Source organism: Geotrypetes seraphini, chromosome 9 (genome assembly GCF_902459505.1).
Source record: "Geotrypetes seraphini chromosome 9, aGeoSer1.1, whole genome shotgun sequence".
Lineage (NCBI taxonomy): Eukaryota > Metazoa > Chordata > Amphibia > Gymnophiona > Dermophiidae > Geotrypetes > Geotrypetes seraphini.
The window spans coordinates 62440027-62454217 of record NC_047092.1 but is presented as its reverse complement, the minus strand read 5'-3'; the positions used below and the strand labels follow the sequence as shown (position 1 = coordinate 62454217).

At 42.1% G+C, this 14191-nt stretch overlaps 1 protein-coding gene across 4 annotated transcripts in view; it reads left to right on the top strand.

Moving 5' to 3' along the window:
- Positions 1-14191, top strand: part of GXYLT1 (glucoside xylosyltransferase 1) — a 99263-nt gene that overhangs the window by 17576 nt on the left and 67496 nt on the right. For 2 of the 4 annotated variants that reach the window (XM_033959274.1, XM_033959276.1), the window contains exon 2: positions 12147-12239. The exons of the other annotated variants lie outside the window; for them this stretch is intronic. In XM_033959274.1, the coding sequence (XP_033815165.1) occupies positions 12147-12239 (93 nt within the window). The remainder of the gene's footprint in view (positions 1-12146; positions 12240-14191) is intronic. 4 annotated transcript variants of the gene reach the window in all.

The window sequence follows — 14191 nt, the reverse complement described above, 5'->3', positions numbered from 1 at the left end:
TTGTACCTTTCCCTCACAATTCTTGGAATTTTGTAATATCTTTTCTATTTTAATAATTGTTCAGCTAGATTGTGAGCCTTCAGGACAGATGGGGAAGTTCTAATTACCTGCATTTTATTGTAAACTTCTTAGATCTGTAATATGCTTAAACGGTATATCAAATGTTAATAAAGTATAAATATAAACTTGAGTCAGAGTTCACCTTAGTGCTATCAGTGCTTTTCATATTCAAGTCAACAATAAATTATTTGCAGTTCATCCTCTTGTTTCCAGATTTATGAAAAGTCTTTTTAACGTCAAACCTCCTCTTAAACCGCCTCCAGTAGTTTGGGATCTTAATGTGGTTCTCTCCAGATTAATGAAACCTCCATTTGAAGCAGTGCCTTCTGCTCATCTTAAATATCTCACTTGGAAAGTGATATTTTTAATCTCCATCACTTCTGTACATCGAGTGAGTGAGCTTCAAGCGTTAGGAGTGGACCCACCTTTTATAGTGTTTCACCATGATAAAGTTGTTCTCTGCACTCATCCAAAATTCTTACCAAAAGTGGTTACGGAATTTCGTTTGAATCAATCAATTGTGCTTCCAGTTTTCTTTCCGAAGCCTCATACTCATCCTGGAGAAGCAGCTCTTCATACCTTTGACTGCAAATGAGCATTAGCTTATTACTTACAAAGGACTCAGTCTCACAGGACATCTACTCAACTGTTCATCTCCTTTGATCCCAACAGATTGGGCTGCCCAGTAACCAAGAGAACTATTTCCACATGGCTTGCGGCCTTTATTTCCTTCTGCTATGCTCAGACTGGGCTGCAGCTTGGGGGGCATGTAACGGCACATAAAGTCCGATCAATGGCAGCTTTAGTTGCATTCTTGCGTTCCACTCCCATTGATGAAATCTGCAAGCTACTTGGCCCTTAGTTCACACTTTCACGTCTCACTGCTGTCTGGAATCATATTCCAGATGAGAAGGGTGCTTTGGCCAAGCAGTTTTACAAAGTTAATTTTCTTAAAGGCCAACACTCCCTCCTTCCCTCTGTAGTAAGCTAGGGAGTCCCATATGTGAGAATATGCTGCCTGCTTGTCCTAAGACAGGGGTGTCAAACTCAATCACATAAGGGACCGAAATCTAAAACATAGGCTAAATCGCAGGCCAAATTTTTTATTAAAATACTTAGGGGTCCTTTTATTAAAATATGCTAATTGATTTAGCATGCGCTAAAGATTAGTACACACTAAATGTGCACCTTAATAAAAGGGCCTCTTAGTCTTAGTAGAAGTATAGGGTTACAACCTCTCCAACCCCACGCTGACTTTGTGATGTAAACAAAATAAATAAAAAATACTTTTCCTCTCTCTTTTAGGTCCTAGTTCACGCTTGCTGTCTAATACCAGCTCTGGCAGATTACACATTTCAAATCTGACATATTGTAATCACAAAACAGAAAATAAAAATTACCTTTTGTTGTCTGGTCTTTATTCAAATCATATTGGTCCCAGGTTCTGGTTGTCTTCTGATAAGTCGCTTGCCAGGGTCTTCTGCCCATTCGTCATTTCTTTCTTTCTCCATGCTAACTATCCATCTTCCATCTCTGTTCTCCCCTTCCGTTTCCCTTCCCTCCCCCGGAGGTCTGGCATCTTTCCTTTTTTTCGTCAACATCCCCGCAGCTGCAACGATGGACCCCACCATCCCTATATCCACCATCTCTTCTCAACTACCTTTTCATCCAGCATCTCTCCCTCCTTCCCCACCACCCAGGGTCCACATCTCTCCCTTTCTCTTCCCAACTACCCTCCTATCCAGTATCTCTATCCCCTCTTCCACACCATCCCATTGTCCACCATCTCTCTCCCTCTCCTCTGTTTTTAGACCCATTATTTTTCCCTTCCCCCAACCCTCAGTCCGGCATATGCATGTCTCTTTGGACCCCTCCTTCTCTCCCTCCGTGTACTTCTATGCCAGGGCCTACCCCCGACGACCTGCATGGCCGGTCGGCTGTAGCGTTCCTAGCAGGCTGCCTTTGGCCTCCACAGCACGTTTCCATCTGCTGCAGTCCTGTCCCTCCTCTGACATTCAGGACCACAGCAGGCTGCTTTGAAGGTGCAGGCTGCTTTGAAGGTGAGACCGGGAAGCCAGTTGAGAGATGGAGGGAGGGAAGGAACAGGGTATTTTCTCATGGACTAAATTTATTTACCCTGCGCGCCAAATTTGGCACGCGGGCCTGAGTTTGACACTCCTGTCCTAGGATAAAGCACAGTTACTTACCGTAACAGGTGTTATCCGGAGACAGCAGGCAGATATTCTCACAACTCTCCCATCTCCCCTGAATGGCTTCTTAGCTTGCTAACGGAACTGAGGTGTTGTAAACCTCTACGGGTGGGAAGGCAGTTGCGCATGCATAGTGCACGCAGTTGCAGAGTTTCTTAAAACTTAAAGTGACAGTTCACTTTTCATACTGTCCATACTGAGCTCCGTGGATTACGTCACCCATATGGAGATTATCTGCCTGCTGTCTCCAGATAGCAGCTGTTATGGTAAGTAACTGTGCTTTATTTTACCAATAAAGTTTGATAAATACAAGTATAACAGCTGAGTTTGCTCCAACAATCCACTGATTACTTACATTCAAATAGAGATCACTAGGCATGCACACTAGTCATAGGTATAATGTCTCCGGTGATTACATTCACACGATAACAGAAAACAAACTGTTTTACAAGTCATAAACATCAAAACAGTAATGCCAAGATATGAGCATATTACCCCATATCTCTGACTACTGCATTGGCTACCAGTTGTATTTAGAATCCAATATAAAGCAATTATGCTATGACATCAATTTCATATGGCATGATTTCCGAATTTTTAAGAGTTTGATGTCTGGTTACCAACCATCAAGATCATTACACTCTGAAAATTCAGCATTGATGAAAACAAAGGCCAAGCCCAAGTATGTAGAAACGAATTCTATGACCTTTTCATGTGCAGGAGTAACTGTGAAATGGCCTTGTTGGTCAAATTCTGAAATGTAGTGATAGGAGTTCATTCAGGAAACTACTGAAAATGCAATTATTTGGTGATGCATTTCTTTGAGCATTTAACCTATTGTAAGGATTGAATCTTTCTGCTTTTGTTTTTATTTGTTCTGTCCTGTTTCAATATTTTATGTATGTAACCTTATTGTAAACCTTTTTGGAATAAAACGGTATAGAAATTTTAAAAATAAAAAAGCTTATTTTTGGATCTGAGACCAAAACTCAAAGCTCTGGGAGCGCAATATGGCCTGTTTTACCCAACCAGAATGCGAGTTACTTTATAAAATGTCATGAAAAATTATAACAACCCAGCACTATTGCAGAAATTATTACAATCGGTCTGTGCATGTGCCTTGATTTATGCAATAACATGTAATATGTGCATTGTTTGGGGCTGATTTGGCTTCTAATTGCATATATGTTCTGAAGTATAGAGAGGTTCTGTCTTATTCCTCTGCATGCACGTGACCTCGATTATACAGTATATTTGTTCATGGTGTTTATTGTACTGGCTCAGCATCTTCTATCTTTTAAAAGAAAGAAAATCCTTCTCTATCTTAAAAAAATACAATCAGCCTTTAAATAGATATAGAGAAATAGACTGCTACAGAACAAAGATCTCCAGATAAGTTCTATTGTATTCACGCAGTACTGTTTGAAAATATATATTCTTCTGTGCGTGTACCCGTTAGGAGGGTTCATACTTTAGTAGCTAACTGTAGCTATTAAGAGATTGGCTTATGTAGTGAAATCCGAAGTATCATCCTGTTGATGAAGATGTGAAAAGTCATAAGAACATAAAAATATCCTTACTGGGTCAGACCAATGGTCTGTCAATCCCAGTAGCCCATTCTCAAGGTGGCCAATCTAGTTCACTAGTACCTCGGCCAAAACCCAAGGAGTAGCACTATTCCATGCTACCGATACAGGGCAAGCAGTCTATTTGAAAATATGAAAGACTGATGAAAGATATTTATGTGTGGAGTTTTTTTCAAACCAGTGATAATACAGACGGCTTAGGGTACAGTGTAGTCCTGGCTGTCTGTGTATGAGGTTTGTTTTTCTCAACATTTTGTATTTTTAATTTATTGTTATTTTTAGGGGATTTTTTGGTATGGATGACTGAGCTTACCGGCAGAGCTTATTCACAGTGTGTTTTTTTTTTCTTCTTTTTTTGTGTTGCTTTCTACAAGAAACACATCTTAGGGCTCTGTGGTGTAAACAAAATAAATATTATAATCACAAAACAGAAAATAAAAATCTGATGACTTCTGGTATATTGGATATATCCTCTTCTGTAAATACAGATGTCAGTGATGGCTTTGTCCTTCTTTAGTACTCCCTTTATTCCATGGTCATCTAATGGCTCCACTGCTTCCTTTGCTGGTCGTTTCCCCTTAATATATTGAAAGAACGGCTTAAAGTTTTTGTCCTCCTTGGCTATTTTTTCCTTTTTTTTTTTTTTTTTTTTTTTTTTGTTTTTTTTTTTTTTTAGTTCAATAAATTTTATTCAGTATTTTAAAAAATACAAGGAGCAATTCAAATACATAAAAGTAGTATAACATTTTGCATTAATATACAGTTAATTATAAAGGCCCATATTATTAAGAAAAGCTCAGAGTTGTTTTTGGATTTGTTTGTGGTGATGTATGACAATAGAAAGTGAAATAGGACAAAGTAAAAATTGAAAGAGAGAGGAAAAAAGAAGAGAGAAAGAAAAAAAAATATATATATATATAATTTTTAAAGAGAGGAGAAGACAGGAGTGTCTACATAGTAGAATGTACATATGAATCTAAAAATGACCAGGGTGATTTTTTGTTTTTCCAATTCATGGATTTATGGAGTGAAATTTTATTTTCATATGCATATGATTCAAATCTGTGGTACATACATAGAGAGTTCCACCAAAAAGTATAATCTAATAACGAAGATGATTTCCAATTTTTCAGAATATGCATGAGAGCAGTCACAAACATGGTATCAATAAGTTTAGGAGGACAATTTGATTGTGCGAACAGGGGTGTTGGCTATTTTTTCCATATAGTCTCTTTTGGCCCCTCTTACTGCCTTATGGCACTTGTTTGATGTTGTTTGTGCTTTCCAGTTTTCGTCCGTTTTTGTACTTTTCCATTCCTTAAACAAAGTCTTCTTGTCTCTGATTGCTTCCTTCACTGCTACAGTGAGCCATGCCGGTTCCTTGTTCTTCTTCCTCTTGGAACCCTTGTTGATACGTGGTATATATAGATTTTGCACCTCTGTGACTGTGTCCTTGAAAAGGGACCATGCTTGCTCTAGTGTATTTATAATGCTTATCCTCTTCCTAATCTTCTTCCTAACCATGACTCTAATCCCTTCGTAGTTTCCTTTCGGAGGTTCAGTGTCGATTTTTTGTTCCTGTGTCTAGGTTGAAGTAGATCATGTTGTGATCACTGTTTCCTAGCGTCCCTTCTACTTCTGTACTTTGTGCCGGTCTTCGTAGTCCATTTAGAATTAAGTCTAGAATTGCTTTTCCTCTCGTATTTTCCATAACAAGTTGTTCCAGGAAGCAATCACCTTCAGGATCCAGGAACTTGGTTCCTCTACTGCACCTGGAGTTGCCTAGATTCCAATCTATCTCTGGATAATTGAAGTCGCCCATGATAACTGTGTTGCCTTCCTTGCAATCGTGTTTAATCTTGTCTGTCATGTCTCCATCACTCTCTTCAGACTGCCCTGGGGGTCGGTAGTAGATGCCGATCTGTGTATCTGTTCCATTTGTTCCCGGTATTTTGGCCCATAGAGACTCTACCTTATTGTTTGTTTACCTTATTGTTCGTTTATGGCCTGTTCTCTCTGGTAGACTCAATTCCCTCTTTTATGTATAGGGCAATACCCCCACCTTTTTGTCCTACTCTGTCTCTGCGGTATAGCTTGTATCCCGGTATTACAGTGTCCCAGACACTGTCCTCGTTCCACCATGTTTCCATGATGCCGATGATGTCTAGGTTATCTTTCTGTGCCATAGCTTCCAATTCCCCCATTTTATTCCTTAGGCTCCTTGCGTTTGTGTACATACACTTCAGTTTTGCGGCCTGTTACTCTCTTCTGTCTCCCTCGCTTCTGTCCCTTTTTATCCGTTGAGATTTCTATCTTGCCTATGATCCGATGAGTCTTCCCTGCAATCTTCTTGCATGGTATCCCCTGGGTATATCGTTTCCCGACCCATCGACTCTTGGTCGACTGTTGGTTTTCCCCTTATTCTTAGTTTAAAAACTTCTCAATTTCTCGATTGATGTTGCTTATAAGTAGCCTCGTTCCGTCTCTGCTGAGTCCATCATTCCTGTATAGCTTGCACTTCCCCCAGAACATCGTCCAGTTGCGCTCGAAGTGGAATCCTTCTTCCTCACACCAGCGTCTCATCCATGCGTTGCAGTTCCGTCTGCCTCTTCCCTTCAGCTCTGGGCACCGGCAAGATCTCCTAGAATGCTACCATCGGTGTTCTGATCTTCAGCTTCCTTCCTAGCATCTGGAACTGGTCTTTCAGTGTTTCCCTGCTGTAGTTCCTGTTGCGCATGTCGTTTGTCCCAACGTGGATCACCACCTCCATATCTCCCCCTTCCGTACTGTCAATGATCCTGTCGATGCGGCTCACTATATCCTCTACCTTGGCTCCTGGTAGGCAGGTCACCAGTCAATCCTGTCTTACTCCTGCTATGTGGTTCTCAACTTAGAACATAAGAACATAAGAATTGCCATCTCCAGATCAGACCCTGGGTCCATCAAGTCCGGTGATCCGCACACACGAAGGCCCCGCCAGGTGTACCCTGGCATAGTTTTAGTCCCCTTATCACTGTATGCTTCTCAAGGGAGATGTGCATCTAATTTACCCTTACCCGTATCACTCTATGCCATTCTTAAGGAGATGTGCATCTAGTTTACCCTTAAATCCTAGAACAGTGGATTCTGCAATTACTTCCTCTGGGAGAGCATTCCAGGTGTCCATCACTCGCTGCGTGAAATAGAACTTCCTGATATTCGTCCTGAACCTGTCCCCCCTCAGCTTCAGTCTATGTCCTCTTGTCCGTGTCACATTAGACATTGTAAATAACTGCTTTCCCTGCTCCATTTTGTCAAATCCTTTCAGTATTTTGTCAGATGATGGAGTCTCCCATGACGATTGCTGTCTTCTCTATCTTCTCTTGTCTCTCTAGCTGTAGGTCCATGTCCTTGGTGTATGTCCATCTCTCTAGCCGCAGGTCTGTGTCCTCGGTGCACTTCCATCTTTCCTCCTCCCAGCGTTGGCCTGCACTGGACTCATCTTCCTGTGGGTTTCCCCTCCCCCCCCACTGTTTCCAGGTCCTGCTGCTGTGTCATCTAGTCCTTCCTTGTGTTTGTCCTCCAGGTGGTCGTCACTCTCTTTGGGTGTATCTTGGCAGTTCCTCTGTTGTTGGTGATGTTCCAAAGCCTCTCTGTATGCCTCCTTCTTCTTCAATGTTCCTCTCTTTCATGAAGTTCTCTGCCTTATTCTTCAATGTTTCTCTCTTTCATGAAGTTTTCAGCTTCTCTGATCTCCTCCTCAACTGCTCAAAGTGCTTCTAGTTCTAGTACTCTGCCCTCTAGTAGCCAGACTTGCTTCTTCAGGCCCTCCAGTTCCTTGCATCGAGTGCATACATAAGACTGCCTCCCAGAGGGGAGGTAGTTATAAATATGACAAACGGTGCAGAAAACTGGTTAGCTCAACATCCTGCTTCTATCTGCTGCTTCCATTGCTGTCTGCTTGCCGGTCTGTTGTCTGAAGTGACTTCTCCTTATTTCCTGGGTCTTCTGTGCTTCTTGTTCTTCCCTATATGCCTTCTACCACTGCATGTAGTGTCCTGGTGCTGATACTGTGCAGTCCCTCTCCTAATTATATACCTGCTACCCCTGCTTCTGTTGTGTATGTCCTCTGCATCTGCTGTGTTTGTCCTCCGTGACTGCTGTGTTTATTTATTTATCTGCTGTTTGTGTCTGTCCTGTTGCCCTTGTGGTACTTGCCTGTGTAGGTGGCCTTCCCTGGTGTTTCCTCAGTGCCGTGACTTGTCCCTTAAGGCCCTTCGCAAAGGCGCTATCACTAAGGCTGAGTGCCGTTAGCCACTCCCCTTTGTAAGGGGAGCTCTGGATCAGCTGCCGATGATGTCGGAGGGGTGGGCGGAGCTACCTTTTGCTGCTGCCCCTCACTTGCTACTGCTTTCCCCTTGACTCCTCTTCTCTCTGGCTGACTTTCTCCTGCTCGCCTGCCTCCTCTTCACAGCCAACTCTCTCCTGCCTATAACAAGACTCATCTCTTTGATTTTGACGGTGGGGCTTGGCTTCCCCTACTTTATGCCATGTCGCATCAGTATTATGAGTTGTTGTAGGGGGCTTGTGGTTCCGAGTCTCTTTTTTAGGCAAGTCCTTACAGCCTAGATCTAAGACCTTCCATGCCTCAGCAGATGATCGTGCTTGTTCCGTACGGCATGCAACCGTAATAGATATTCCAAATAGAAAAAGCCATCTATATCGCAAATTGGCCTTCTGTAGATATCGAGTTACTTCCGCCATCTCTTTCCGTTTCAGCAATGTTGTCCTAGATTCAAAGAACTGCTTTGGTATGTCCCATCTGTCCAGAATGACACACCTATTGCACTAGAAAGAAAAATTAGGTTCTTATCTCAGTAATCTTTCTTGTAAATAGGTGTGTCATTTTGGAACCCCGTCTGGTCAGTCTTTCAATAAGCCTGCTTACTAGCGCTGCCCGATTCGGGGAAAAATTTTTCGATTTGATTCGATTTGGCCTGATGAATTGATTTTTTTGACTCGATTCAATTTGTTTTTCCTGCACAACCAGGCTTTTTTTTTTTTTTTAAATGTCCTGGCGGGTTTATTTTCAGCCTTTCCACCCACCCCACTCCCCTTTTCCTTCTTCTTCTCCAACCCTACACTGGCACTGTGGTGTAAACAAGATAAACAAAAAAACTTTTCCTCTCTGTTAGGTCCTAGCTCAGGCTCACTGTCTAACACCAACTCTGGCAGGATACACATTTCAAATTTGACATATTGTAATAAAATAGAAAATAAAATTACCAGTATCCTTTTTTTTTTTTTCTTCCACTGCCATATTCAGCATTTGTTTCTTTCCCACTGTCTATCATCTCTTTCTCTCCCTGCCTTGTGCCCTGTGTTAAACCTCTCTGTTCCCCTCCATGCAGCATCTTTCCTTTCCTCACCTCCATTATGATGTGCAACATTTCTTTCTCTCTCCCCATGCACCATATCGCCTTGCCCTCCACCCTACATACAATATTTCTCCCTCTCTCTTTTCCATGCATGTCTCCCTCCCTCCACCATTTGCAGGATTTCTCTCTCTCACCCCTTTCTACCTCTTCTCTCTCTTCCTCTCCTCTATCCCAACAATTCTTCCTCTCCTCTATCCCAACAATTCTTCCTCTCTCCCCCCAAGTGCAGCATCTTTCCTCCCCTCCCATCCCCCTGAGCAGCAACTTTCCTCCAATCTCACCCATTCTCCTGTGTAGCAGCTTTCCATTCCTCCCACCCTTGCATACCCCTGTGCAGCAGCACCCCATTGACCAACAGTGAGACCTGACATACCTTTGAGGCCTCCTGAAGCAGTTGCAGCGGTGGCAGTGGATAGTCAACAGCAGCATTGCTCTGAATCTGGTACTTGTGGTCTACCCCGCTAGGGCATCTCTCTGCTGCGACATCAGTGACATGGCAGAGGGAAGGCCCAGGTGGGGCAGGCCGTGAGCAGCCCAATCAGAATGATGCCGCTGCTGACCGTTCACCACCGCATCTACTTTAGAAGGCCTTGGAGGTATCTCAGGTCTCACCGGGGTGGGTGGGGGGTGTTGGTCACTGAATCGATGAGTCTGATTTTCTCAGACAACAAATTGATTCATAAGAACATAAGAACATAAGAAGTTGCCTCCGCTGAGGCAGACCAGAGGTCCATCTCGCCCAGCGGTCCGCTCCCGCGGCGGCCCATCAGGCCCATTGCCTGAGCAATGGTCCCAGATTATCCCTATAACCTACCGCTACTCTTATCTGTACCCTTCAATTCCTTTATCCTCTAGGAACCTATCCAAACCTTCTTTGAAGCCTTGTAACATGCTCCGGCCTATCACAGCCTCCGGAAGCGCGTTCCATGTGTCCACCACCCTCTGGGTGAAAAAGAACTTTCTGGCATTTGTTTTAAACCTGTCTCCTTTTAATTTTTCCGAGTGCCCCCTTGTACTTGTGGTTCCCCGTAATCTGAAAAATCTGTCCCTGTCTACTTTTTCTATACCCTTCAGGATCTTGAAGGTTTCTATCATGTCTCCTCTAAGTCTCCGCTTTTCCAGGGAGAACAGCCCCAGCTTTTTCAGTCTGTCAGTATATGAGAGGTTTTCCATACCTCTTATCAGTTTAGTTGCTCTTCTCTGGACTCCCTCAAGTACCGCCATGTCCTTTTTGAGGTACGGCGACCAATATTGGACACAGTACTCCAGATGCGGTCGCACCATTGCACGATACAGTGGCAGGATGACCTCCTTTGTCCTGGTCGTGATACCCTTCTTAATGATACCCAACATTTTGTTTGCTTTTCTTGAGGCTGTGGCACACTGTGCCGACGCCTTTAAAGACGTGTCCACCATCACTCCCAGGTCTCTTTCAAGGTTACTTACCCCTAGCAGTGATCCTCCCATTTTGTAGCTGAACATCGGGTTCTTTTTCCCTACATGCATGACCTTGCATTTCCCTACATTAAAGTTCATTTGCCATTTTTTGGCCCATTCTTCTAGCGTCGTTAGGTCCCTTTGCAGATCTTCGCAGTCTTCCATGGTTTCAACCCTGCGGTAGAGTTTGGTGTCATCCGCAAATTTAATAACTTCGCAATTTGTTCCCGCCTCCAGGTCATTAATAAATATATTGAACAGGAGCGGTCCCAGCACCGACCCCTGCGGAACTCCGCTCGTGACCCCATGCCAGTCTGAGTAATGGCCCTTCACTCCAACCCTCTGTTTCCTGTCTGCCAGCCAGTTTTTGATCCATCGGTGGACCTCCCCTTGCACCCCGTGTCTCCACAGCTTTTTAAGCAGTCTTTCGTGCGGTACCTTGTCAAAGGCTTTTTGAAAGTCAAGGTAAATGATGTCAATGGATTCCCCTTTATTCAAATCAATTCACTGCTTACTGTCTCAAACAAGAATGTCAGAATGTCAGTTCTCAGAATGAGGTCTTTCCTGTTAGTCTGACTTTAAGAAAAGGAAGAAGTGTAAGGACTCAAAAAGTGCTGGGGTATGTAGAGCTCCATAAATGTTTCTGATGATTGATATTCTCCCTTCATAAATTATTGTTCTATGTAGTTTGTTATTAATATTTTTCATATACTTGCTACAGATCAAAATAGAACGCATCTGTGTTTTCAGGGATTTCTTCGTGCCCTCTGTTCTTATATCTTTATAGGGGCTATTGCCTGCTTTGGTACAGACTGAAGGGGGCAGCATAGTACTCTGGATAAGGAGGAGGAGTTGAAAACTATGATTGATATCTTCTGCACAGCTTGCGAATTCAGACTGAATACAAATCCGGCAAGAATGACACATCTATCTACAAGAAAGAAGATTATCGAGGTAAGAACCTTATCTTGCTATTAGTGTCAAAGGCTGACTGAAAGCCTTGTGTTTGTGGCTAGAGGATTAGCTGAGTAGGATGCAATATTTATTTGTCTATCTGCAGAAATTTTAACTGGTCTTATTGCAAGATAAAGATACTATGACACAACAGAAATTAATCCCTTATCTTTTAAAATTTAATTAATTTTGGACAATATTTTGAAGAGCCATGATGCATAGTTTCATTCCGTGTGCCACATAGTTGTAAGTGTATGGAGATACACTTAGGGCTCCTTTTACGAAGGTGCACTAGCGGTTTTAGCGCACGCTACAATTCCCCACGCGCTAGACTCTAACGCCTCCATAGAGCTGGCGTTAGTATTTTCCATGTAGTGCAGGGTTAGCACGCGCTAAAAACGCTAGCGCACCTTCGTAAAAGGAGCCCTTAAATTCACTAAAATATTTGAAAAAGGATTGTAATTTGTCTCTCACTCTGTCAGGTTTAAAGATCTCTCTATGTCTAACTGGAATCCATATTGGATGCTGCCCTCTGATGTTTGTGGAATGAACTACTTTTGGGAAACTGCATTTAGGTAGGCTCTAATATTAAGTGACATACTGATTTATTTGTAGCAGCCTAGACAGGTGCAGGAATTAGAATTTGGGATCTTTTCACTAACTGGAAGATAGCACTTTTTAGAGCTGACAAGGGATAAGTAAATAGGGATAGCTAAGTTTAGGAAATAGCATTGTTGACCTCACTAGAAAGGTCATCTTAAAGAGTTATTAAAATCTATATTCTTTTTTGTTGTTGTTAGAGTAATTTTTATTAAATATATACCAGATTAAAAATTTTTTAAATTTGGAAATGTTTTCCTTTTTCTGGTATATGTAGGTACTTTCTCTTCTTAAGTTCAAAAGTTTTTATTAGTTTTTTAGTAAGGTACTTTCTCTTCTAACTTTAATTTTTTTTGGGGGAGGGGGTGCAATGGAGGAAGAAACTGGAGTAAAGAGAGGGAATAACATGTTTTTATTGTATAAAATTCTTACATAGCAGGCATATTAGAAATTTTTTAAAAAGTTAGGTCTACAAAGTCGATATATTTACATTGTAATAGAACAACAATGTTACAATGTCTGGGTGACAAGATGGTGGATGTAGCCAGAAGGATACTGGGCTGTATAGAAAGATAACAGGCAGAAGAAAGGAGGTGTTGATGCCCTGTACAGGTTGTTGGTGAGGCCCCAACTGGAGTACTGTGTTCAGTTTTGGAGGCCATATCTGGCTAAGGATGTAAAAATTCTTGAAGCAGTCCAGAGAAAAGCAACAAAAATGGTACAGGATTTGCGCCAAAAGATTCACAAGAAGAGATTGGAAGACCTACATATGTATACTCAGGAGGGACATGGGAGATATGAGTCATTTAAATACTTGAAAGATATTAATATAGAAACAAATCTTTTCCAAATAAAGGAAAATGATAAAACTAGAGGGCATGAATTGAGATTACAATGTGGCAGACTTAGGAGTAATGTTAGGAAATTCTTTTCCATAGAGAGGGTAGTAGATGCCTGGAATGCTTTCCTGAGGGAGGTGGTGGAGATGAAAACGATGACGAAATTTTAAAACAGCGTGGTAAGTACACAAAGGATCTCTAATTAGAAAAGGTGTAAAACAAACTAAGGTCAGTACTGGGCAATCCTGCACGTTCTGTGTCCCATATATGGTGATTTGGTTTAAGATGAGCTGGAGAGGGCTTTGATAGACGCTCCAGTGACAGGATGGTTAGGATAGGCTGGAGTTGGCTTCAATGGCAACTTCTGCAGTGGGAGCCTACTACTACTTCTGCAGTAGGAACCTACTACTACTTCTATTAATTATTTCACTGGGCGGTCTTCTATGGTCTATTGCCCAGAAATATTAAAGAAAAGACAATTTAACCATGAATATACTGTATAATGAATGTGACTATTGGGCAGACTGGATGGACTATTCAGGTCTTTTATCTGCTGTCATTTAGTATGTTACTATGGGGTCCTTTTACTAAGATGCGATAGCGGTTTTAGCACGTGCTGAATTGCCGTGCACGCTAGAACTTAACGCCAACATTGAGCTGGCGATAGTTCTAGCCACGTAGTGCGGGTTTAGCGCACGCTAAAATCCTGAAAGCGCTAAAAACGCTATCGCAGCTTAGTAAAAGGAGCCCTATGTATTTTTTTGTCTTATTCATTTGTTGCTTTTGTATAGCATTGAGATTAGAGCAGCATATATAGATAATCTTACAGATAAACATGATAGAACTGTAAAGGAGTTCCCTCTTCAGTTTTGTGGAGCTCATAAATCTGGAGGCTTTGATGGCTCTGCTCTTGTCATTCCTAAAGCCTATTTTTTATCCTGGGATCTTAGAATTTAAACATGGTGTCTTGTCTAAACTAAGGACTGTGCTGCTTAGTTGAGCTTAGTAAAGTATCCTTTGTCTAAAGGTGCCCTTGCTGCTTATTTTTGTTAACTAAAATTGGGAAGCATGTTTGTGGTTTATGTGAA